Genomic DNA, 26512 nt, shown 5'->3' with positions numbered 1-26512 from the left:
GCTATAGCCCACGGTCAAAAATGATGAGAAACGAGGCTAACTTCTTTTTCAAAATTTCAAAAAACATGGGCTATAACCCATCGTTTTTTTCATTTTTTCATTTTTTTCAAATCCTCAAAAATGATGAAAAACGGCGTGCCATAGTATGCCGTACGATATGGGCTATAGCCCACGGTCCAAAATGATGAGAAACGAGGCTAACTTTTTTTTTCAAAATTTCAAAAAACATGGGCTATAAGTATACTGTGGAGATCATATCAACAATAAATACATTATTGATATTTAAACATTGAAAATTGAATTTAAACATGAACATAATTAAGCAGGAATTAATAGAAACCTACCAGCCTTTTCCACCTGACTTCTTGACTTCTTCTTGTCTGAAAAGAGAAAGACAATAATTAATTATTAACTCATTACACATTTAACATGTAACAATCGCCCTTTACTTATGCCAGGCAAATTATTACTAAGGAAAAATTAAGCGGGATCGTAGGGTTATATTCGAGATGCTCAGACATAGCAATTGACAAAATCAAAAGTAGACTGTACACTTCACAGGTAACGCCTCTCCCTGTCTCTTTCCCTACTAAATAAAATAAACAGGCACACAAACTTAAACCAACAACCAATAATTATTTCCCAAAGTCAGCAGAGAATAAGGTCTGCGTCCGTCGCCCCCCCCCCCCCCCCCCCCCCCCCCCCCCCCCCCCCCAAACGAGGCGTGCGCACGCGAGAGTCTACAACTGTTCCAACGCAACGACAAGTTCCTCTGCTCAAAAACGTTCCAACGGAAATACGAAAACGTTCGGGGGTACCCCTATATTTATAATCCTCAAAGAACAACTTTTGAACGGTCTCACCGGTAGCAGTAGCCCTGTTAGCCTCCAAACACCGGCAGGTAAATCCTCAGTTCCGACGCCGATCCCCGACGGCAGCGGCACACGTGATGCCCTATCCGCTGGGCCCGACTGTTCCTTCATTACTACGGCTGCAGATACGCACGCTTAAACGTTAAAGAGCGGTCCCAACGTAAAACGCTATGGCGCCTGGAGCTCCTCTCCTCCTCGGTGCAGGCCTGCACTCTGTTTGTTTTGAGATCTCCTCTCCCCGTGTGTCACTTCCTCTACTAGTAACTTTGGGTGGTGACATCAACCAATCACTGACACCCATCAATCACCAGACCCGTTACCTTTCACATTATGATTAGGGTAGAAATAACAATATTCTCGTTCCACATGTCATATTTCTCTTTTTCAAAATAAATAACATGTACCGAAAAATAAAGTAGTAGCAGCAGATCTATTGTCATCTTTACATAAAGGTGTTTTAGATGAAAAGGAGAATGATATTTAATCAAGGTCAAAGGTGAATGACCTGTAGCAGCAGCAGGTGTGGAGGTCTTGGACGATGACACCTCTGTTACGTTTCCTTTAACTCTGACTTCTGAAGGAGGAGAAGAAGAAGTGTTGCGTTGTAACAGATTCATGTGTTGATTAAGGTTTAATACATTATGATTATGATAATGTATTATTAATAATACATTATGATTATCATAATGGCCATGTACTGTACTGTACTGTACTGTACTGTACTGTACTGTACTGTACTGTACTGTACTGTACTGTACTGTACCGTAGCCTACCGTACTGTAATTGTGTTACCTTTCTTTGCTACGGCAGAAGTTTTACTTTTGGTTTTGACTCCAGACGTCTTGGTTGCACCTAAAAAAAACCCCACATGAAACAAACGACAAACATAACAGTTAAATACCTTTTATTTATTCATTTACTCTTTGACTGCCAACTACGAGATCAAATATGAAACGGTTAGGCTGGAAATCTACTTTTAACTAAATTTTCCAGGTTGGTATAGAAACACCTTGATCAGCCCCCCCCCCCCCCCCCAGGTTGCTATAGAAACACAAAACACAAAACACGCGTCAGTCAAAGAAAATACCTTTTTCCACAGACTGTGCTTCAGTCTCTGGTAGAACTGGAGGCTCAGCTTCAGGAGTTGAATCTGAGGCGGGGGTCGCCGCTGGGGTCACCACTGGGGTCACCGCTGGGGTCACCGGGGTCACTGGGGGCGGAGCCTCGGTTTGCTGCAGTGGCTGAGCGGGTTGGACCTCCGGTTGAGGTTGAACCTGAACTTGGGGCTGATACTGAGGAAACAGCACCCCCTGCTGGGGGTAGAAGCTCTGCATGGGGGGGGCAGCGGACGGGGGGGCCGATGGAGCTGAAGAAAGAAATCACAATTGTATGAAGTGAGGGGCGCCCAGGGCGCAGTACCCCCTGTGGCCACCGGGCGCCCACTGTAATTCAATGGGCCACATGGCGTCTCAGGCGCTGCACAGTCTACTGGAAATCCCTGAACCCAGAAATGGTGAGTAGTCTAAAGCTTTATGAGAGAAATGTTAGTCAATGTGTGTCAAACTAGGTTATTATTTTAATGATTCTGAATCCATTCCATGCATTACAATATGAATCCATTCCATGCATTACAATACGAATCCATTCCATGCATTACAATATGATTCTGAATCCATTCAATGCATTACAATATGCCACTTGCCCAAATGTGCTGACCTCGTCACATTGCGATGACGGCTATGGCTGTTTTTAGCCCAACGAGTGCTGGTTCAGGTTTTAGGAGTTATGGTTCAGGGTTTAGGGTTTAGGGTTCAGGAGTTAGGGTTTAGGGTTCAGGAGTTAGGGTTTAGGAGTTAGGGTTTAGGGTTCAGGAGTTAGGGTTTAGGAGTTAAGGTTTAGGAGTTAGGGTTTAGGGTTCAGGAGTTAGGGTTTAGGAGTTAGGGTTTAGGGTTCAGGAGTTAGGGTTTAGGAGTTAGGGTTTAGGGTTCAGGGTTCAGGAGTTAGGGTTTAGGAGTTAGGGTTCAGGAGTTAGGGTTTAGGGTTCAGGAGTTAGGGTTTAGGGTTCAGGAGTTAGGGTTTAGGAGTTAGGGTTCAGGAGTTAGGGTTTAGGAGTTAGGGTTTAGGAGTTAGGGTTTAGGGTTTAGGGTTCAGGAGTTAGGGTTTAGGGTTTAGGGTTCAGGAGTTAGGGTTCAGGAGTTAGGGTTTAGGGTTCAGGAGTTAGGGTTCAGGAGTTAGGGTTCAGGAGTTAGGGTTCAGGAGTTAGGGTTCAGGAGTTAGGGTTCAGGGTTCAGGAGTTAGGGTTCAGGAGTTAGGATTTAGGGTTCAGGAGTTAGGGTTTAGGAGTTAGGGTTTAGGGTTCAGGAGTTAGGGTTTATGGTTCAGGGTTTATGGTTCAGGGTTCAGGGTTTAGGGTTCAGGGTTTATGGTTCCGTACCTGTCATGGTTGGTGGAGGATAAGGATTGTCTGTGACGACGTGATGCACTGGAAGACAATACATTATTTATCAGATTACAGGCCAAGGAATGCAGTGAAACACCGATATGCACCGCTGACCCTAACCTACAGGCATGCATACAGCCCGGGGTGAAAAAGGTGGCAATGCTTCTTCTTATTATTATTTTTGAAAAGACCACGTTTTCCTCAGAATATGTGTGACACTTATTTACTATGCTACTATGGCACCTCAACAGTCCACTAGTACTAGTTTGCAAATGTTTTATTTGCAAGGACACTTTACAGACCTGTTATGGTCGTTCAGGGCTAGCTCTTTGTGTTTATGGTAATATTATTGCCTACTCATTTTGTATGTTCGTGGAAAAAATGTACCCCTGCCTCCACGCATCTCCACTCACCTCCGCCCACCTTCACACACGCCATGGCCCTCGCGTGAGGAGGCTGTCTTGAAAGCTTCATTCTTTTCTCAGCCACTTTGTGCAGAGCGAGAGTTTGAGCAAGCCCCCCCTCACCCACCTCACCCACCACAGCAAGCCAAATTTAATTAACTTTAATGAAAGTTAATATAGCCAGCTTTACCAGCTGATGTGGTGTAGCTTTACTTTACCAGCTGATGTGGTGTAACTTTACTTTACCAGCTGATCTGATGTGGTGTAACTTTACTTTACCAGCTGATGTGGTGTAACTTTACTTTACCAGCTGATCTGATGTGGTGTAGCTTTACTTTACCAGCTGATGTGGTGTAACTTTACTTTACCAGCTGATCTGATGTGGTGTAACTTTACTTTACCAGCTGATGTTGTGTAACTTTACTTTACCAGCTGATCTGATGTGGTGTAGCTTTACTTTACAGCTGATGTGGTGTAGCTTTACTTTACAGCTGATGTGGTGTAGCTTTACTTTACAGCTGATGTGGTGTAGCTTTACTTTACAGCTGATGTGGTGTAGCTTTACTTTACCATTGGCCAGCAGCGCGGGTGAGCCATCTATTGCTTTCTTATCTATGGGGGTTATATGACCTATGACATATGGTCATGCAGTGTGGTTCATTATGAAGAATACCATCTGGGGTTAATAATAAATATGTAAATATGATCATAATAAATTATGTAAATATTGTTGTACTCACCGTACCAGCCGGGGGGAGATGGGCAGTAGACTGGTGCTGGTCGGCACGGGCCAACTGTCAATCAATCAATCAATCAATCTTTTAGATTTTTGTCACGCAAGCACACGCACACACACACACACACACACACACACACACACACACACACACACACACACACACACACACACACACACACACACACACACACACACACACACACACACACACACACACACACACACACACACACACACACCATTCTGTGTAGCTGACCACAATCAAAGGTTGTACCTTCTTGTTCTTCTTCTTGGTTAGGGTCTGTTTGCTTTAATGCTGCTTCTGTAAAAGATATTAATCACTTTTTAATTAAGTAATGAAATAATAATATTCAGCCATGTGTGTGTGTTTATATGGCTGTCATAACGTCCAAGCAGCACAGCCAATCAGGTGCTCTGAGGCTTTTATTAGACAGATTGATATAAGCTAATCAGGTGATGGATTCAGTGACTGACCAATCAGAATCAAGGATTGAACCAAGCCATGACATAATTTATTTGCTTACCTTTAGAGGCCTTGACTTCCTTCTTAGCTGTTTCATATAAAATGAGAAAGAAAAGGCATTTTATTAAGCCCATCCTTCACTTCAACATGTTTAACATGTTGACATGTTAAACATGTTTTGACATGTTAAACATGTTGAAGTGAAGGATCAGAATTGTTCAGTAAATGTGATTTGTTTGTGAATGAAAGCGTCGCTTACCTTTTGTAGAGGTTTTGGCCTTCACTTCCTTCTTGGGTTTTTGATTGAAAAAGACTAGAGAAGAAAACATTTAGGTTGGAAATAATAATAACCAAATAACAATAATAATAATAATAATAATAATAATTATTATTATTATAATAATAATAATAACAGGTTAGGTTGTAAATAATAATAATAATAATCAGTTGTCTCTGTGAGAGCCTTGTCTCTCAGTGTCACTCATGATTCAACATTAACATAAAGCTACTATACCCTCTGCTCCAGATTTCTGCTCCTCTGTTTGCTTTGCTGCTGCTGTTAGAGAGGGTTAGAGATATTATTATTATTATTAACAGTAATAATATAATTATAATATATTATTATCAGTGTGCTGCTGTTAGAGAGGGTTAGAGATATTATTATTATAATAATCACAATCATACTATACAGTATACACTATTTTTGATTATCTTTATTTTGAATTTGATTTTGATTTGATTATCTTTATTTTGAAACCTTCAGGTAAAACAGTAAAATAAGATAATAGAAAAACAATATATATATATATATATATATATATATATATATATATATATATATACAGTATATATATATATATATATATATATAACCACAATGCATGTATATTTCTTCTTTTGAGTGAAATAAGAAAATTATGACAACAATGTGATCATTGATCTTGCACCTGAAGTTTAAAAAGGAGTAGGAAGAAGTAAAAACTGATATACTTGTTAAACATGAAAGCATTAAACTGATCAGAATTGTTCAGTAAATGTGATTTGTGAATGAAAGCTTCGCTTACCTTTTGTAGAGGTTTTGGCCTTCACTTCCTTCTTGGGTTTTTCATTGAAAACGACTAGAGAAGGAAACATTTAGGTTGGAAATATGACATATATCACATTAATTGAAAATGCATGTAAAAAGAAAAACACATTATATAAATTATACATGAAACACAGAAAACAAAGGAGGCAGAAAGTAGATAAGAAGATTTTGTTTTTGTCCTTTTTTAGTTTTTGCTTTTTTCTCTCTTCTATTTGTCTCTGTTAGTTTTATGTCCCACATGACATAATATAACATTAATAACACATGAACATATTAAACATAAACATTATAATAATAATATACCATGATTCAACATTAACATAAAGCTACTATACCCTCTGCTCCAGATTCCTGCTCCTCTGTTTGCTTTGCTGCTGCTGTTAGAGAGGGTTAGAGATATTATTATTATTATTATCACAATTATACTATACAGTACACACTATAATACTATACACTACTATACTATACGCTATTATATACTATACACTAATATACTACACAATGTGACGGTTAGAGAGTGGAGACATTATCATAAAACAATTATAAATGCTTGGCTGCTGCTGTGAAGACGTCCAAGGAGATATTATCATATCATAGTATAGTAGCAGTAGTAGTAGTAGTAGCCGTAGTAGCAGTAATAGTAGTAATAGTAGTAGTAGTAATGATAGTAGTAGTAATAGTAGTATACATATGGTGTGTTTACTGTGTTATTATGTCAATAAAAAGAGGGAGTTACCTTTTTTAGCAAGCTTGGCTCTCACTGTGTTAAGAAGAAGAGGAAGGAAAGGAAGGAAAAGAGAATATAGTCAAACAAATCAAATGGTAAATGTTGCATTCAGTGCTTTTATCCAAAGCACTTTACATTTTTGACCTCTAACCTCTGCAGTGTTGGGTAACGGACGTGTAATATAATATATAACTGAAGAAAAATTATGTAATGTATAATCAAAATCATTCGCCGCTAACGCGTTATTTCCGCTTCCAAACTTAACTTTCCAAACTTAGAATGCATCCACTATACAGTCACCTGTAGGCAGGAGGCAGCAGCGCACCAGAGAAGTGACAGGTTGAACTTGCTACCGCTGTTTGCCAACCAAATTAATTGCTTAGTGCTCACTTTAATAAAAGACATAGAAAGTGGTTTGTGTCTTGTCTTGTCATTATAGGCTACATTATAGAAGGTATACAGTAGGTCTATTGTGTGTCATATGAAAACGCCTAATTATTTTTTTATTAATTAACAATTAAAATTAATTAATTAATGTAAGTAGAAATCTTATAATTCATCTGCCTGCACAATATCTGTGTCCATTCTGTCCAATATATAATACAAAATTGTTCAATTTGAACATTTAAAAAAAAAAGTAATGTGTACCGGTAATAGTAATATTAAATATAAAGTAATATACCCAGCATTGAACCTCTGCTGATAACAGGAACTCTCTTGTTGACTCTGTTGTCTTGTAGCTCTGCAAGTCTGGGAAGAACTGGATAGGGATTAGATATACATTATTATATAATATAATACATTATATATACAGAACTGGATAGGGATTAGATATACATTATTATATAATATAATACATTATATATACATTACATAGTTATTATTACTGGAAGAACTGGATAGGGATTATTATATAATATAATATATTATATATATATACATTACATAGTTATTATTACTGGAAGAACTGCGGGTAGGGATTAGATATACATTATTATATAATATAATACATTATATATACATTACATAGAACTGGTTAGAACTGGATAGGGATTAGATATACATTATTATATAATATAATACATTATATATACATTACATAGTTATTATTACTGGAAGAACTGGATAGGGATTAGTTAGAACTGGAAAGGAATTAGTTAGAACTGGGTAGGGATTAGTTAGAACTGGTTAGAACTGGATAGAACTGGATAGGGATTACCGGTAGTTAGAACTGGTTAGAACTGGATAGAACTGGATAGGGATTACCGGTAGTTAGAACTGGTTAGAACTGGGTAGGGATTAGACTGGGGTTAAGGTTAGACTGACTGGATAGGGATAGTTAGATTATTATTACTGGAAGAACTGGATAGGGATTAGTTAGAACTGGTTAGAACTGGGTAGATTAGACTGGGGTTAGGGTTAGACTGACTGGATAGCAATAAAATGGTTTTATTACAAATACAACACAATTAATAATATATAACCATAGTTATTACAACAATAATTATAGTTATTATTACAACAATAACACATATATAACACAACAAAACTACATTCTAATGTTTCACCTTTTCTTTTGGGTTTGTCAGCTGGGGCTTTTTTAGCTGCTTCTGAAAACAAAACAAAAGTAACGAGAAAACACAACAAACTTTAATCTGGGTTGATTGGGTTAGAGTTAATTTATTTTAATATTATTAATGTATAATTCATAATTCATAGCAAACCTTTAGTTTCCAGTTCCACAGGCTCTGGAGCCATGGAGGGACAGGAGCACACTGAAAACAAACACCATATATATATAAATTATATATGTTACCATAACAACAGCATCTATCTATGAATGTGTGAAATATGTGTCACTATACCAGCTGCAAACTATCTGCATATCATCTGCATACTATCTGCATATAATCTGCACATCATCGCCATACTATCTGCATATAATCTGCATACTATCTGCATATCATCTGCATACTATCTGCATATAATCTGCACATCATCTGCATACTATCTGCATATAATCTGCATACCAGCATCATACTATCTGCATATCATCTGCATACTATCTGCATATCATCTGCATATCATCTGCATAGCATTTGCATATCATCTACACATAATCTGTCAGGGTCACAGCGTGACCTCTGAACCCTGACGACCCCTGGCAGGTTCACAGCGTGACCTTTGCCCTCACTGACCTGGAGGCTCTGGAACGACCGCCTGTCCATCAGGAAGCTCCGCTTCTTTGCTTGGACCCTCCCCCTCCATGGGAGGCCCCTCCCCCTCCATGGGAGCAGCAGGTTGACTGACAGCTGAAGATGAATACATTCACTTTACACACTGTAACCCCTAACTCTGAATAGTTAATACAATGTAACCCATTACTCTGAATAGTTAATACACTGTAACCACTAACTCTGAATAATTAATACACTGTTATGTATCATAAACACAGCATTGTGTGTGTGTGTGTGTGTGTGTGTGTGTGTGTGTGTGTGTGTGTGTGTGTGTGTGTGTGTGTGTGTGTATATATATATATATATATATATATATAGTGATATTTATTGATATATTTACCAGAGATGTGTTCTGCTTCACGGTCTTCAGTCTGATCACTATCTGCCTCCCTAACATCTTCATCTTCATCATCATCATCATCATCTTCCTCATGTGTGTCAGTCTCAGACTTTGGCTCCTCCTCCTTCATCAGTTCAGCTGCAAAGATGGCTTTGAACACAAAGCAGTTATTAACCCTAAACCCTAAACCCTGTAATGGGAATTTTAGAATATGCCAAACTACAGTGCCAAATATATGCATTATTGTGTATTTATCTTCCTTCCATTAAGTCTCTTTGCTCACCAATGTGCTCAGTCTAATTCATGCAGCCGTCAGCTGACTTGACTCCTCCACGCTGTCAGCAAATGTATACTTATTTGTGTGTCGCCCTTATGTTTAGCGCAGATCCGTATATGGACAGTTAGTATTTGACTATAAGGACTGTCTGAGGGTGGGGTTGAGGAGGCTGGCGCCCGGAGGAGGCCTGTTCCTCACTCTCTGTATGTTGTTATTCTGTTGAATCTTCTGAATAAAGTCTCAACACTTCACTTCGTCATTCCTTCATCTTTGGAAGATTATTTAATCTACAACAAACCCTATAAACCCTATAACCCTATAACCCTAAACCCTATAACCCTAAACCCTATAACCCTAAACCCCTAACCTTGAAGCCTAAACCCTATCATTTTGATAGAGCTAACCCTGTTAGCCAACCTACTAACCGACTAACTAAGCCTAGTGAGCTGAAAGGTAAGAATTAAAAATGATAGGGAAATAATGATATAAATGATATTTAATATACCTGATAACAAGAGGTCATCCATGTCATCAATGTGATCTTCATCTTCATCATCATCATCATCCTCGTCAGTGGTTGTCGTGGAAACAGAGTCTGCTGTGACTCCTAACTCATCATCCAATGAGCTGCTGTCTCCATCTTCATCATCTTCATCATCCTCATCTTCATCAGCGAGGACTCCGCTGTCCTCACTGTCTAAAAGCGTTGTCTCTTTAAGGTCCTCATCATCAAATGTATACGCTAAAAGTTCTTCATCAGTTAGGTCTTTAAAAAGCTCTTCATCGCTTAAGGCTTTGAGAAGATCCTCACCCCTTTGGTCTTTAAGAAGATCCTCACCCCTTTGGTCTGTAAGAAGCTCTTCATCAGTTAGGTCTGTAAGAAGCTCTTCATCAGTGAGGTCTTTGACATCCAGGTGATCCAGATCCAGTTCTTCCAGATCCAGGTCCAATTTGTGGAGGTCCAGGTCGGTGTCGTCTTCGGTAGAATCATCTTCATCGTCTGCGAAGTTGTCAGAGGAAGCAGCAGCAGCGCTGATGTCGGAGTCGTCTGAGTCGTCTGAGTCGTCTCCTCCTTCCTCAGAATAACCTCCATGTTCTTCTAGCTCAGATTCACCTTCATGTTCATCTTCATCGTCCTCATGGAGAACATCAGAGAGAAGAGGCATGTCAACGAGGACATCTTCATCATCGTCGTCCTCCAAGGTCACGACGTCTTCAGCGACCTTGACCTCATGGACAGGAGGAAGGTCATCAGTCCTGGTCTCTATGATGTCATCAGTCCTAGACTCTGTGATGTCATCAGGGCTGGCCTCTGTGATGTCATCTGTGATGTCATCAGTGCTGGCATCTGTGATGTCATCTGTGATGTCATCAGTGCTGGCCTCTGTGATGTCATCAGGGCTGGCCTCTGCGATGTCATCTGTGATGTCATCAACCTTGACCTCTGCGATGTCATCTGTGATGTCATCAACCTTGACCTCTGCGATGTCATCTGTGATGTCATCAACCTTGACCTCTGCGATGTCATCTGTGATGTCATCAGCCTTGACCTCTGTGATGTCATCTGTGATGTCATCAGCCCTAGCCTTTGTGATGTCATCAGGGCTGGCCTCTGTGATGTCATCTGTGATGTAATCAACCTTGACCTCTGTGATGTCATCTGGGCTGTCACCGATGATGTCATCGGCACTGTCATCAGTGATGTCATCATCACTGGACAGAGGAGTAGAATCAGTGTCATCAACGACCGAGCTGTCGCTCGTCTCGTCTTCATCTTCATCATCTTCAGTTCCAGCCTCTTCGTCGCTAGTTTGAACCTCGTCATCCTCTTCATCACCGGAGTCTTCCTCCCTCAAATCATCTTCATCTTTGGAGTCAACCTTTGGGACAACTTCATCATCCTCTTCATCACCTGACTCTTCCTCTTTGGAGTCAACCTGTAACGGTTAGATATTAAATAACAACAATTACCTGTACTTAATCAATATTACACTAGAGACTATGGTCATTAATGAGTTAATTAAAGACATTAACGACCACAAATGTCCCAAGAAACTAGCTAGCTATAGCCACCCAGTCTGCTGCTCTGAGAGAACAGAGCAGCTTATTTCTTTCTTTTGAATAGATGTTCCAACATGCTAGTTTGAACTAATCTAATTCAACCAATCAGATTGCTTCCTCGAAACGACCTTGTCGTATAATATTTTTTAAATCATCTTGAATTGACGTTAACTATTAAATAAGGGTTGGGGAAGACATTATATAGGACCTCCTATAGAGCTCCTATAGACATTATATAGGACCTCCTATAGAGCTCCTATAGACATTCTATAGGACCTCCTATAGAGCTCCTATAGACATTCTATAGGACCTCCTGGTCCTATAGACATTCTATAGGACCTCCTTCAGAACTCAGAACTAATGCTTTGTAAACTTGTGTGGCAGCGCTACAAACCTTCGGGACAGAGTCTTCCTCATCATCTTCATCCTTGGAGTCAACCTTTGGAGCAGAGTCTTCATCATCATCTTCATCCTTGGAGTCAACCTTCGGGACAGAGTCTTCATCATCATCTTCCTCAGGGACGGGGGCGTCGGCCTCGGTGTCTGATGACGCAGGAGTCACATGGTCTCCTTCTTCATCATCATCATCTTCATCAGATGACGATGCGTTCTTCTCCTCTTCCTCTATCTCAGCAGCAGGACCATCGTCTTCTTCATCTCCATCACTAGCAGCCTCAGTGTTCTCTTCATCTCCATCTTGGTCTGCAGAGGTTGGTTCTTCCGTGTCCTGCTTGGCTGCGTCCTTCCCCTCTTCCTCTTCCTCTTCCTCAGCAGCAGGACCATCATCATCGTCATCTTCATCACCGGCAGCATCCGTATCTTCAGTTCCAGCCTCTTCGTCGGTGGTTTCAACCACATCATCATCATCGTCATCTTCATCACCGGCAGCATCAGTGGTTTGTTCTGCGTCCTCCTTGCCTGCTTCCTTCTCCTCTTCCTCAGCAGGACCATCATCATCCTCATCATCATCGTCTTCTTCATCTCCATCACTAGCAGCATCAGTGGTGTCTTCATCTCCATCTTGTTCTTCAGAGGTTGGTTCTTCTGTGTCCTGCTTCACTGCTTCCTTCTCCTCTTCCTCTTCCTCAGCAGCGGGACCTTCTTCATCATCTCCATCAGCAGTAGCATCAGCGGTATCTTCATCACTACCCACATCAGCGGTATCTTCATCATCATCATCATCTCCATCTTGTTCTTCTGCGTCCTCCACGGCCGTTTCATCCTCCTCTTCCTCGCTTCCTTCTTCCTCCTCCTCTATCTCTCCCTCCACCTCTCCAACTTCCTCCTCCTCTTCATCCTCATCTATCTCCTCCTCCTCCTCTATCTCTTCATCTTCATATTCTTCATATTCCTCCTCCTCTAACTCCTCCTCCTCTTCCTCGACTAACTCCTCCTCCTCCTCCTCTTCTTCCTCCTCTTCCTCCACTAACTCCTCCTCTTCCTCCTCCACTATTTCAATAGCAGGAACTTTCTTCTTGCTTTGCATCTCTATGACTTTAACACAACAACACATCATTACTTCATGTTACTTTTATGTTTCACAGTTTTTATGACGTAAAGAGTGAGTTCATTGATAGAGTGATAGAACATGATCATAATGTTAGTAGTAGTTTAGTATCATTTAATATAATATGTGTGGCTGCTTCAGTGTTAGTGGAAAATCTTCATTTTATTCAGTCCTATCAACAGCCCGGAATAGTTAATAAAAAATAAATTAAAACAGTTCATCTTAATGGTAATCAGTACTAGTATCAACATTAGTTAATAATAATAAAATAAAATATAACTGTTCATCTTAATGTTATTCAGTACTTAAGTTATCAACATCATGGAATAGTTAGTTAGGCTGTTTACATGATTCATCAACACTTCAGTCAGATGCCTCTATACTTCAGATATTATTTATACCAACTTTCTACTAAACATAGTAGATGCCTCTACTTTAGATATTATTTTGAGTTTGTTGTAAAATATTGGACACAAACCTTTAGTTCGTGATGGCAGAAATTCTCCTAGAATGTAGGATAAAAACAATGCTTAGATACTGCATATAATGATGTACAGATACTATACTTAAATACTTAGGTACTTAGATACTGCATACGATGATATACAGCACACAGAAAAGTAACATTTTAGTATCAAGTGAAATGTGAGTATATGTGAGTAAATAGCAAAGAGAGCACAAGAAAAAAAAGCGTTAGTGCTGCAGAATGTTTAGATGTTTAAATCCCAAACCACACCAGTTGCATTGGTGTGGCTGACCTTAATACGGTCTCGTTCCAAGGAGTTGTAACTGGTGTGGTTTGAGTTTAAAAGACACAAGTTCTATGTTCGATTAGCCAAGACACTGCAGGTTTACTCTGTGACCACAGGGTGTCGCTAATACTAGTACTAGTACTAGTACTTAATCTCTGTTAGATTGATGTTAACTATAGGCCTGAATGTAATCTATATTAATATACTTAATCTGTTAGATTGATGTTAACTATAGGCCTGAATGTAATCTATATTAATATACTTAATCTGTTAGATTGATGTTAACTAGGCCTGAATGTATTAATTAAACTATACTTAATCTGTTAGATTTATGTTAACTAGGCCTGAATGTAATCTATATTAGACTCATGTACTTTACATCGCCGTTTTTACTTCCAGAGGTTTTGGTCTTCAAAACCAGGGGTTTGTTCACCACAGGGCGTGGTACTGGGTGAGTTCCAAACCCTAAAGTAATGTAGTGTCATTAAAGTAATTGTAACTTATTACCTTTTGCTGGCATACTGTTCCAAACCCCCTCCTCCTCTTCCAACCATCCTAAACCTGATAGATGGTTCATAGATTCAGTTTCAGCACTAAAAGCAAACAGATTCTAGAACAAGAGGCGAATCTCCCATTAAGTCCCAACCAGGAAGTAACAACCAGCGGCTCCGCCATTTTGGAATGATGACGTAACTTCTGGCGGCTTAAAAAAAAATACCTGCTTGTTTTGTACCTGCTCTACAAAACAACTAGTTTTTATCCTATTCTACTCTCATATTTATATTGATGTACTCATTTATTTATCATATTTCTGAATGGCTCAAAGCAGAAATTACTTAGTAACGTTATTCATTTAGAATGTCAGGGTGCATGTGCACGCATGCACGTATGCACGTGCGACCGTGCATGTTTTACGTGCGTGTTTGAGGCGTTACATAGAAAGCACTGCCGCCGTCTAGTGGTGATTCAAAAAACCACAGAGTTTCGTGTCTTGTTCAAGAATCTCTTTCACTAAAAGCCCTCAAGCTTCCTGAAAACAGGACCCCATGCATGTCTGCCCAGAGAGAGAGGGAGAGAGAAACAGAGAGAGGGAGAGAGGGAGAGAGAAACAGAGAGAGAGAGACATAGAGAGACAGAGAGAGAGACAGAGAGTCAGAGAGAGAGAGATATTGTAACTTCAATACAAACCTTTCTTTCTGACTGCGTATAGGTTTCCTACACAAGAGAAGGAAGGACAACATGTCAGAATATTACTGATAATTACGATTATTATTCAGAATATTACTGTAATGAATGCGTGCGTGCGTGCGTACCTTCCTCCTCGTCAGGGGCGATGAGGTTTGCAGCAAAGGAAACGATTCCATTCAGAAAGTTTACAGATTCTTCAACAGCATCGTTGACGATCTTCATAGGATCTGAAGTGAAGGCCGACAATCCTCCTGGAAGAGCTGAGACCATATATATAATTATATAATATTTATATTTATATATACCATATACTTTATACAGCCCTGCCCCCTACCAGGACCCAGGAAATAATTCCCTGTTCATTTTCCCCATAGATATTTAAAGGTTAGGGTTACCCTACCTAACCCTTCCCCATAGACATTTAAAGGTTAGGGTTACCCTACCTAACCCTTCCCCATAGACATTTAAAGGTCAGGGTTACCCTAAACCTTTCTCATAGACATTTCAAAAAGTATTTATTTAAAGACCTTTTAAGCGTCGTACAAAACCAACTCCAATTGTGACAAATCATCACGACAAACACAATTTCTTGTTGTTTTTCTTCTTTGTTTTTCTTCTTGTTCTGCCCCAAAACATTGTGTTTGTTGTCATGATTGTCTGTAAACGTCTTTAAATAAATAAAAAAAGAAAAGCATATGAGGAAAATGAACGAGGAATTCACTTCTGGGTCTCGACTCGTCATGAAAGGGGGCGTGACTGAAAGGGGGCGTGACTGCAAGGGGCGGGACTGAGAGGGGGCGGGACTGAAAGGGGGCGGGACTGAAAGGGGGCGGGACTGCAACGCTCTGTACTTTAACCTGTATAACTTACTGAACCCTCAAAGGAAGATACAAATATATCCTTTATGTCTTAAATATCACCCACGTATACGTGTGTAAACAGTATGTACAACAGTAACAGTGAGGCCGAATGCATTTCAGAACAAGAAGGGAAAAATGTAAAGCATTTCATCAAATCGAACAATGAGCTTGAATTATCTTGTCTTCTTAAGGCAAGTGTGTGTGTGTGTGTGTGTGTGTGTGTGTGTGTGTGTGTGTGTGTGTGTGTGTGTGTGTGTGTGTGTGTGTGTGTGTGCGTGTGTATACTGCGAATGATTCAAATATTCAAAACCATTTTTCTATATTTCGGTAAAAACATGTGCTGCAATTTGAAATGGATGGTTTTGAATTATTTGAAAACACATTTTCCCCAAAAAAACGTTGCTGCTTCAGGCGGACATGTGATCATGCTACACAAATTAATAATAATAATAATAATAGTCCATGTAGATGTATGTAGGCCTACATTGTACATAGAACACATTTTCATTTTCTATATTAGTAGCTACTATTAGCAGCCCATGTTAGCTCATAGCATCGTAGCCAGCCGGCAGCCCATGTCGAGCAGGGCATTAAAGGGTTAAAGTGAAGTTGTTTATTAGCAGCTCATTAATTAACAGCTTTAACGAGGTGCCTCTAAGATCAGTAAAGGTCAAAAGGTTAAAGGTTAAAGATTGTCTTGCCTCTACGATCGTGTAAAAGTTTCCTTTCCGCAGCACCTGGTGAAAGAGGCAGGAGTGAAGGGGTTAAAAATCTGTTATATTCATTAGTTCACGATGATGAAGATGATGATGATGATGATGATGATGATGCATTTCAATCTCTGGGACCCCCAATTTATATTGTAAAACCAATGTTAATTTAACTCTGAGAGTGTACAAATGGAACCATTTGTACACTCTCAGAGTTACAGACCCATAAGAGTCCATCTGGTTCCAAACTATCATTTAGCTGGGGACCCCTGGAACTCCCTCAAGGACCCCTGGAACTCCCTCAAGGACCCCTGGAAGTCGCCCCGGGGGTCCTTGGGGGAGTTCCAGCCTGGAACTCCCCCAAGGACCCCCGGGGCGACCCCTCTTTGGAAGCACTGTTCTAGGGGGTGCGTTACATGAAACGGTTAATGGAGGTTTTCTGGTGTTATTTAACACAAACGGAAAAATCGTGTCAACCACCGTTGTAAGGAGATGTATAGAGCAGCTGCATGTGTCTCAGTGCACTGACACTCTGACATTATTTATATTAGAATGACCAAGTTGGAGTTAGGAGGTTTGACTGACAGTTTGAGGATACAATGGAGTTAGGAGGTTTGACTGACAGTTTGAGGATACAATGGAGTTAGGAGGTTTGACTGACAGTTTGAGGATATATGGAGTTAGGAGGTTTAGTCAGAAGCACTTTTTAATACTTTTCAGTGGTCCAATTCGATGATAACTGGATGGAACATCTTATCACATTCTGGTCCATCACATTAAATCAGATGTCGTACCAGAAAGCGTCCTCTGGTCCTAAACATTAAATCAGATATCGTACCAGAAAGCGTTCTCTGGTCCTAAACATTAAATCAGATATCGTACCAGAAAGCGTTCTCTGGTTACATCACATTAAATCAGATATCGTACCAGAAAGCGTCCTCTGGTCCTAAACATTAAATCAGATATCGTACCAGAAAGCGTCCTCTGGTCCTAAACATTAAATCAGAAATCGTACCAGAAAGCGTTCTCTGGTCCTAAACATTAAATCAGATATCGTACCAGAAAGCGTTCTCTGGTTACATCACATTAAATCAGATATCGTACCAGAAAGCGTCCTCTGGTCCTAAACATTAAATCAGATATCGTACCAGAAAGCGTCCTCTGGTCCTAAACATTAAATCAGAAATCGTACCAGAAAGCGTTCTCTGGTCCTAAACATTAAATCAGATATCGTACCAGAAAGCGTCCTCTGGTCCTAAACATTAAATCAGATATCGTACCAGAAAGCTGCCTCTGGTCCATCAAGTCGAAGCAGATGATGAAGACACAGGACCAGGTGATGATCAGAGCCAGGACCAGGATCCAGGCCAGAGGAGAGCTGAAGGTGGAGTGAAGGTCATCGCTGAAGCTCTTCTTGTTGTAGCTCCCCGAGGAGCCACCATCTAGAACCATGGTGGTGGTGGTGGAGGTTCGACCTGGGGGGGGGGGTGGGGGTCATTAATTATAATGAATTATAATAATTAACTTATATCACCAATTCACCAAGGTGGTAAAAAATGGTAAATGGTGCATTTATAATATAGCGCCTTTATCCAAGGCGCTTTACATATAGATTGTGCATTACATTCCCCCATTCACACACCTTTACATAGATTGTGGGTTAGAGAGAGGGGGGGGGGGGGTGGAGAGAGAGAGAGAGAGAGAGGGGGGGGGGTGGAGAGAGAGAGAGAGAGAGGGGGGTGGAGAGAGAGAGAGAGAGGGGGGTGGAGAGAGAGAGAGAGAGAGAGAGAGAGAGAGAGGGGGGGGGTGGAGAGAGAGAGAGAGAGGGGGTAGAGAGAGAGAGAGAGGGGGGGTGGAGAGAGAGAGAGAGAGGGGGTAGAGAGAGAGAGAGAGAGGGGGTGGAGAGAGAGAGAGAGGGGGGTGGAGAGAGAGAGAGAGAGAGAGAGAGAGGGGGGGGGGTGGAGAGAGAGAGAGGGGGTAGAGAGAGAGAGAGGGGGGGGTGGAGAGAGAAAGAGAGAGAGGGGGTAGAGAGAGAGAGAGAGGGGGGGGTGGAGAGAGAGAGAGAGAGAGAGAGAGAGAGAGAGAGGGGGGGGGTGGAGATAGAGAGAGAGAGAGAGAGAGAGAGAGAGAGAGAGAGAGAGAGAGAGATCCACCTGTTGTGTCTCTTCAAATCACTGGCTGTGACTGCATTACTGCTGACTAAGACACACACACACACGCACGCACGCACGCACGCACACACACACACACACACACACACACACACACACACACACACACACACACACACACACACACACACACACACACACACACACACACACACACACACACACACACACACACAGTAGTCTAAATGCAGTCTGAATGTTGGCTGTGTCTCTGAAACCAAAACAAGTCTGAGAGCAAAACATGAGCTTTAATTCATTAAATAATTAATAAAGCATGAGGTTTCATTCATTCAATAATGAATAAAACATTAGCTTTAATTAATTAAATAATTAATCAACAACGTGAGGTTTAATTTATTCACAAATAAATCAACAGCAGGAAATTAAGTGGAAATCACATCTACATCTACAAACAAACAACAAACATTTTAACCCATAATCTCCAGACCTTATTACAATTAGGGATGTTACCCTTACCCCTGTGTGGGATCACTGGTTAGACTGGCCTAGTGTCGACCCCTTACCCTGTGTGGGACCTGTGGTTAGACTGGCCTAGTGTCGACCCCTTACCCTGTGTGGGACCTGTGGTTAGACTATAGTGTCGACCCCTTACCCCTGTGTGGGATCTGGTTAGACTGGCATAGTGTCGACCCCTTACCCCTGTGTGGGATCACTGGTTAGACTGGCCTAGTGTCGACCCCTTACCCTGTGTGGGATCACTGGTTAGACTGGCATAGTGTCGACCCCTTTAGGATTGACCTACATGACTGCCTGCCTAAATATGTCCCAAACCGCCCCCTAAGGTCTTCCACTGCTGGCCTGCTCGCTTTGCAAAAAAAATGGCAACTAAAAAATACGGGGAAGCAACTTTTTGCTTCTACGGGCCGTCGGCATGGAACAAGCTCCCACTGTACCTTCGTCAGGCAGCCTCTGTAGACATTTTTAAAGCTCAGCTCAAGACCCACTTCTACAACATTGCTTTTAATTGATCTTTTATTTTTTATTTTTGTTATTCATGTCCTCTCTGTATTGCATTACTGCTTGTTCTTAATGTTGTTGCCTTGCTTTTCTTTTATTCTCCATTTTTCTGTAAAGCACTTTGAGCTGCATTTCATGTCATGAAAGGTGCTATACAAATAAAGTTTTATTATTATTATTATTATTATTACCCTGTGTGGGATCACTGGTTAGACTGGCATAGTGTCGACCCCTTACCCCTGTGTGGGATCACTGGTTAGACTGGCATAGTGTCGACCCCTTACCCCTGTGTGGGATCACTGGTTAGACTGGCATAGTGTCAACCCCTTACCCCTGTGTGGGATCACTGGTTAGACTGGCATAGTGTCGACCCCTTACCCCTGTGTGGGATCACTGGTTAGACTGGCATAGTGTCGACCCCCTTACCCTGTGTGGGATCAGTGGTTAGACTGGCATAGTGTCGACCCCTTACCCTGTGTGGGATCACTGGTTAGACTGGCATAGTGTCAACCCCTTACCCCTGTGTGGGATCGGTGGTTAGACTGGCATAGTGTCGACCCCTTACCCCTGTGTGGGATCACTGGTTAGACTGGCATAGTGTCGACCCCTTACCCTGTGTGGGATCTGTGGTTAGACTGACGAAGGCCTGCGCGCCGAAACGCGTTTGTCTGTCTGGTATATGACCGCTGCTGCGGAGCACTATCAATAAAGACTCTTACTCGACTGGAAGTGCGGATTTAATTCATTTTCTATATGTTCTTTTGGAATCTGCACCACGCCTGAAACTATATAAAACTGTTTGAGTCGAGCGAGCCTTTTCCCCTGACAACAATATCCACAGACAGACAGTGTAGCAACAATAAAGCATAGAATATACAATGATATAATTATATCAACCCATTTTGACCTGGGAACGATTCTGCCAAATGTCTTCTACATCCTGACAGTTTTCTGAAAAGGCTGTTTCTTTGTCAGTCGTTCTTCCATTTTTCAAAAATAGCAGACCTACAAGCTCAGATCTACAAGATATGAGCTTGTAGATCTGGTATTTTTCAATAGCTAAAGCATAACGTAATGCTAAAACCAAAAGGAATATATATAGAATATACAATGATAGAATTATGTTCCAAATGTTTTGTGAGCTTGTAGATCTGATCTATCCTAAAGCATAGGATCACACTGCAGCATGTTGTGAGCTTGTAGATCGGATCTATCCTCAAGGATACAATTCAGGCTCCAATCACTACAAACAAGTGTAGTTCTTTATTGGTCGTCACAGTTAACAGTTTTTGTATTGAGTTGTGCTTGAAATGTACTGTAATTCTGCAAACTGTTACGTGTTAATAAATACTTCAGTTCAATAAGTGTATCGATCAATCAACATCACAACAGCATGAGATGGTATTGAATTGTGTTGTTTTTAGACCAGTGACTGTACTGTTGTTTACATTTATCCTTCTAGACAAGTGACTGTACTGTTGTTGTTTACATTTATCCTTCTAGACCAGTGACTGTACTGTTGTTGTTTACATTTATCCTTCTAGACCAGTGACTGTACTGTTGTTGTTTACATTTATCCTTCTAGACCAGTGACTGTACTGTTGTTGTTTACATTTATCCTTCTAGACCAGTGACTGTACTGTTGTTGTTGTTGTTGTTGTTGTTTACATTTTGGTCTAATAAACTATGCAGTCAATCAATCAATAAAGCGCATCTCACAGTGGACACTACACTACACTACCCAGAACACACCACTCACTGTGATTGGCCAGTAATCACTTGAGTGGCAGCGTGACGTAACGTAGCCTTCCACACTTCCGGCGTACTTCCTCTCCCAGTGTAGATTCTGTCTCACACATCCACACTTACACCATTACTGACACACACCACACTGTCTCACACATCCACACTTACACCATTACTGACACACACCACACTGTCTCACACATCCACACACGCACCACACTATGTCTCACACACCCACACTTGCAGACTAAAACCAACACATTACTGCAGGGCAGAATTAGGACGATACCCACTCATAATCAAAATAAAAAAGAGAGCACTTAAGTTCTACAACCAACTAAAAGAAAGTGACCTAGATGCACTCCATAACAAGACACTCACACACAGTGAAACTCTAGAGAGATGCCCCCTCAGCCAGCTGGCCCTGGAACTCCGGGCAAAAACACAAACAGAGCCACGAGATAGAAAACCCATTGGACTAAACCAAATTATAAAACAGCAAAAGGAAAACTATCTGACACATTGGAAAGAAGCAACACAAAAGCAGAGTAAACTAGAATGCTATCTGGCCCTAAACAGAGAATACACAGTGGCAGAATACCTGAGCACCGTGACCGACCCAATACAAAGAAAAATCTTAACTAGGTACAGACTCAGTGAGCACAGTCTCGCGATCGAGAAAGGCCGTCATAGGCAGACCTGTACCCCGAGAGAAGACAGACTATGCACCCACTGCACACAAAATGAAGTGGAAACCGAGCTACACTTCCTAACCATCTGTCCATTGTACCAATACATCAGAGACACATACTTCCCACAGATTAAACCACACACGCAGATTTAGAAAACATGACCAATGACAAAAAGCTCCCATATCTGCTGGGTGAAGTACAACAATGTGTAAACACAGCAGCAAGATTTGTGAGTTGCTGTGATAGGAGAAGGATATCAAATGGAACACAACTACAGTCTATGGACTTTAAGTCTGCACCAACATCAAGTCTATGGACTTTAGGCCTGCACCAACATCAAGTCTATGGACTTTAGGCCTGCACCAAGGTATAACATAAGCATTTAATAGCTCAGCTTTCCGACAAGATTTCCCAGACAAACACATTACAAACAGGAGCTTTGATATTGGTGCAGGCCTAAAGTCCATAGACTTGATATTGGTGCAGGCCTAAAGTCCATAGACTTGATGTTGGTGCAGGCCTAAAGTCCATAGACTTGATGTTGGTGCAGGCCTAAAGTCCATAGACTTGATGTTGGTGCAGGCCTAAAGTCCATAGACTTGATATTGGTGCAGGCCTAAAGTCCATAGACTTGATGTTGGTGCAGGCCTAAAGTCCATAGACTTGATGTTGGTGCAGGCTTAAAGTCCATAGACTTGGCTGCCATATGATGTCTTTCCAAAAGGCAGACATTGGAGAGGAGAGCGTCCCTCAACATAAACATATTGCATTGATGATACAGCTGATGCGCACGCACGCACACACACACACACACACACACACACACACACACACACACACACACACACACACACACACATAATAAGTAGTAAAATAAACAGTAACATACTTAGCATGTTGATGATACTGTTCCTTCGACTGTCTCAGTCATGGTTGCAAAAAAATAATAAAATAAAATTATTCCAGGAGTGAAAAATGTGTCTACTCGGTCAGCGCTGTGGCCATGATGGGGTTAATCCTCCCTATGGTCAGTCCCTGAAGATAGCTCCTAGCGTCCTAGCCTCCTATAGCAGAGTGATAGCTCCTAGCGTCCTAGCCTCCTAGCCTCCTAGCGTCCTAGCGTCCTATAGCAGAGTCCAACAGGCCCTGCTGGCTGAATGCTTCCACACGCACTAAAACTGTCCCAAAACAAGCTGCCTTCTAGCCTCCTGGCGCCCTAGCAGAGTCCAACAGGTCCTGGTGTCCACAAAAAACCCTAAAAACAGTCCCTACAGCAGCCCTAAACACCTCCTAGCAGACTCCTGGTGGCTAAAACAACCCTAAAAAACAGGCCTATATCAGCCTCCCTACCACGGATATCAGAGTGCTAGTCGCTGAAGGCTTCCACCACAAGCCCTCTACCGTAGACCCTAAACAAGCTCCTAGCCTCCTAGGAGACTCCACCAACAGCCCTACAAGGCCCTGGATCCCTCCCACCGCCCCAAAATACTGTCTGTCTGTCTGTCTGACACACACACACACACACACACACACACACACACACACACACACACACTACTCTGTCTGTCAGTCAGTCCCTTGTTACCAGCTTTGGGTCTTTCTTTCTTTCTTTCTTTCCTTTCTTTCTGTCTTTCTGTTCTTTCTTCCTTCCAGTGGACTGCAGGACAGACAGACTGCAGGACAGACAGACTGCAGACCGCTCTGCTGAGATTAGATTGGGGGGGGGGGGGGGGGGGGTGACTGAGAGCAACTAAAGTGTGTTACTAACACACGCACGCACGCACGGTGCGTGTGTGCGTAACATGACATCAGCAGAAAGGTCAACAGTGGTCCGGTAGGATCACATTCAACACTGATGCATTCTGGGTTATTCTTAGAGCTGCCAGCATGCTTCTCCTTATTAGGAAACACACACACACACACACACACACACACACACACACACACACACACAGACATCTCCCACACACACACACACACACACACATCTCACACACACACACACACACACACACACACACACACACACACACACACACACACACACACACACACACACACACACACACACACACTCACACACACACACACACACACACACACACACACACACACACACACACACAGACATCTTTCTCCCACACCTTCCATGCAGTTCAGAGCTAGAATAGCACGGCTCTCTGTTATCACCAGTACACATGTACATCTAGACACGCACGCATCATTCTAATATAATAAATATGATGTTTTCGGCATCTCAGCTCAAGCCTACAATGTAATACTTTGTTGCGCACAAACATCAGTATATATAGCCTATACTATAGTAGGCCTATATATTATTATTATTTATTTTGGTCATTTTTAAACTGAATTTTGGCTCAAAAAAGTGTGGTACAGCATCTTGGGTCTGGTCCACACGATTCGCTACACCACCAAGATACCCATGTACCTGTCTAAATACTTCACTAATCTAATTCACATCCATTCATTATTTAGTAGTTAAATAACTAGTTTAATTCACATCCATTCATTTAAAGTTTCTTTCCATTTGAGCACCGTCGTATGACAGAAAATAGCAGATCTACAAGGCCACAACACGTCGTGGATGCAACGCGCTGTGGGTTTGTAGAACTACTATTTGTTTTCTCTGGTTTAAAGGACAAACAGCTCAGAATGCAGTGAAAAGTGGGTAAAAGCGCCATCTGGTGGTTGAATTTATACTGACAGAGCTACAGTTATACTTCTCCGTCCAACAGTGTTTCACAACAATGTTGTCAAAGGCGCGTGCTCTTCCACCCACTTCCGGTTAAGGGTTTACAAAATAATAGTTAATGCGACGTGTCAAGTTAATTCATCAAAAGTCCGACGTGTTTCCGCTTTCCTTTCAAAATACAACCGCACCGCCGGAAACAGCTGAAGTACGCCGCTCGGCTGAACTGAGCATGCGCGGACATTAATAACAATAAGTTAGCTTTAGCTATCGATAGCTTTATGCTATCTTCATGGGTATTAATACGTGTTTAAGTGTTTTATTGTTGTTCTAAAAAATAGAAGATTATGTCACACAAACTGTCGATTCAATAAAGAAAGTTTTACAACAAATAAAGTGTCGTTTTTACGTCATGAAGACACACAGCTACTAGCTAGTGGCTAGCTGGCTAGCTAGTCTTCTGTGACTCGGCACTGCGGCTGCGCAGTCGGCGAAAACAGCCGAAGTACGAACCCTAAACATCGGCTGTTTTCGACGCGCGTCACCGTCGTACGGATGAAATACACGCTGCCGCATACTGCAGTGGTCTGTTGTTACCACCAGGTGGCATCAGATACTACATTCTGCTGTATCTGTTGCTGTCTTAGAGTATAAGCTATATACTCTATAGAGCATAGCTCTCTATGGCTAGCGCTGCGTAGCTAGCGATCTATTCTAACGGTCCATCCCCATGTTCTATGGATCTATTGGTATTCATATGGGAAATGTAGTCCTGAAATGTAGTTCTTCCATCCACCCACATATGGTTTATGGGAAATGTAGTGTTTGAATGTAGTTCTATGGTCCATAATGGTACATAAATACCATTGTGTCTGTATAGACAAATATAAACAAAACACACACACACACACACACACACACACACACACACACACACACACACACACACACACACACACACACACACACATTCACACTTCATATGTATATATATATATATATATATATATATATATATATATATATAAATAAAGCACGTACCCAACTCATATAAAACTGTGATTTCAATACATTATTAGACATATTAGTATAGAATATTTGTAATATTATATAACTATTATGAATGTATTGAACATTATATATTTTGTTCTAATTCTCTAATGAATCCACTGTGTTGTTAGCCTAACCCTATGGTTAAATAACTCCAACATGATGTCAGGATTAAATAACTCCAACATGATGTTAGGATTAAATAACTCCAACATGATGTCAGGATTAAATAACTCCAACATGATGTCAGGATTAAATAACTCCAACATGATGTCCGGATTAAATAACTCCAACTTTATGACCATCATCTTCCCAAAACAATTACCTCTATTTTTGATGAATTGAACAAGGTGGACCCTAGACAAGTGTAATGCTTTATGGTGTCGTCCACTCACAGTTAACAGTCTCTGTATTGAGTTAATAAATACTTAAATCAATCAAACTCTAAAGTAGTCTCGCCGTGTGCGTAGCCAGACCGTT

At 41.3% G+C, this 26512-nt stretch overlaps 1 protein-coding gene across 7 annotated transcripts in view; it reads right to left on the bottom strand.

Annotated features, from left to right (window-relative positions):
* LOC308334170 (uncharacterized protein) overlaps positions 1-23921 on the bottom strand; it is a 30535-nt gene extending 6614 nt beyond the window's left edge. Inside the window, exons 1-27 of one of the 7 annotated variants that reach the window (XM_080790778.1) lie at positions 23378-23921; positions 23162-23333; positions 17966-18160; positions 16677-16712; positions 15241-15375; positions 15116-15142; positions 13654-13680; positions 12063-13162; positions 10113-11544; positions 9331-9480; positions 8952-9065; positions 8478-8528; positions 8322-8363; positions 7436-7513; positions 6763-6786; positions 6362-6403; positions 6004-6057; positions 5454-5495; positions 5199-5252; positions 5001-5027; positions 4730-4777; positions 4457-4510; positions 3307-3354; positions 1960-2238; positions 1665-1724; positions 1378-1446; positions 345-380 (exon numbers count right to left, since the gene is read on the bottom strand). In XM_080790778.1, the coding sequence (XP_080646904.1) occupies positions 345-380; positions 1378-1446; positions 1665-1724; positions 1960-2238; positions 3307-3354; positions 4457-4510; positions 4730-4777; positions 5001-5027; positions 5199-5252; positions 5454-5495; positions 6004-6057; positions 6362-6403; positions 6763-6786; positions 7436-7513; positions 8322-8363; positions 8478-8528; positions 8952-9065; positions 9331-9480; positions 10113-11544; positions 12063-13162; positions 13654-13680; positions 15116-15142; positions 15241-15375; positions 16677-16712; positions 17966-18160; positions 23162-23168 (4231 nt within the window). In that variant the 5' untranslated portion in view covers positions 23169-23333; positions 23378-23921. Of the gene's footprint in view, positions 1-344; positions 381-1377; positions 1447-1664; positions 1725-1959; positions 2239-3306; positions 3355-4456; positions 4511-4729; positions 4778-5000; positions 5028-5198; positions 5253-5453; positions 5496-6003; positions 6058-6361; positions 6404-6762; positions 6787-7435; positions 7514-8321; positions 8364-8477; positions 8529-8951; positions 9066-9330; positions 9481-10112; positions 11545-12062; positions 13163-13653; positions 13681-15115; positions 15143-15240; positions 15376-16676; positions 16713-17965; positions 18161-23161 lie in introns of all 7 variants that reach the window. The other 6 variants (XM_080790780.1, XM_080790782.1, XM_080790781.1 and 3 more) reach the window with 6 other exon arrangements.
* Between the last annotated feature and the right edge of the window lie 2591 nt (positions 23922-26512).

The sequence above is a fragment of the Protomyctophum bolini genome, assembly GCF_963924005.1.
Source record: "Protomyctophum bolini genome assembly, chromosome: 19".
NCBI classification, from domain to species: Eukaryota; Metazoa; Chordata; class Actinopteri; order Myctophiformes; family Myctophidae; genus Protomyctophum; species Protomyctophum bolini.
The sequence above is the reverse complement of the archived record's forward strand: the minus strand, read 5'-3'. Positions and strand labels throughout refer to the sequence as shown.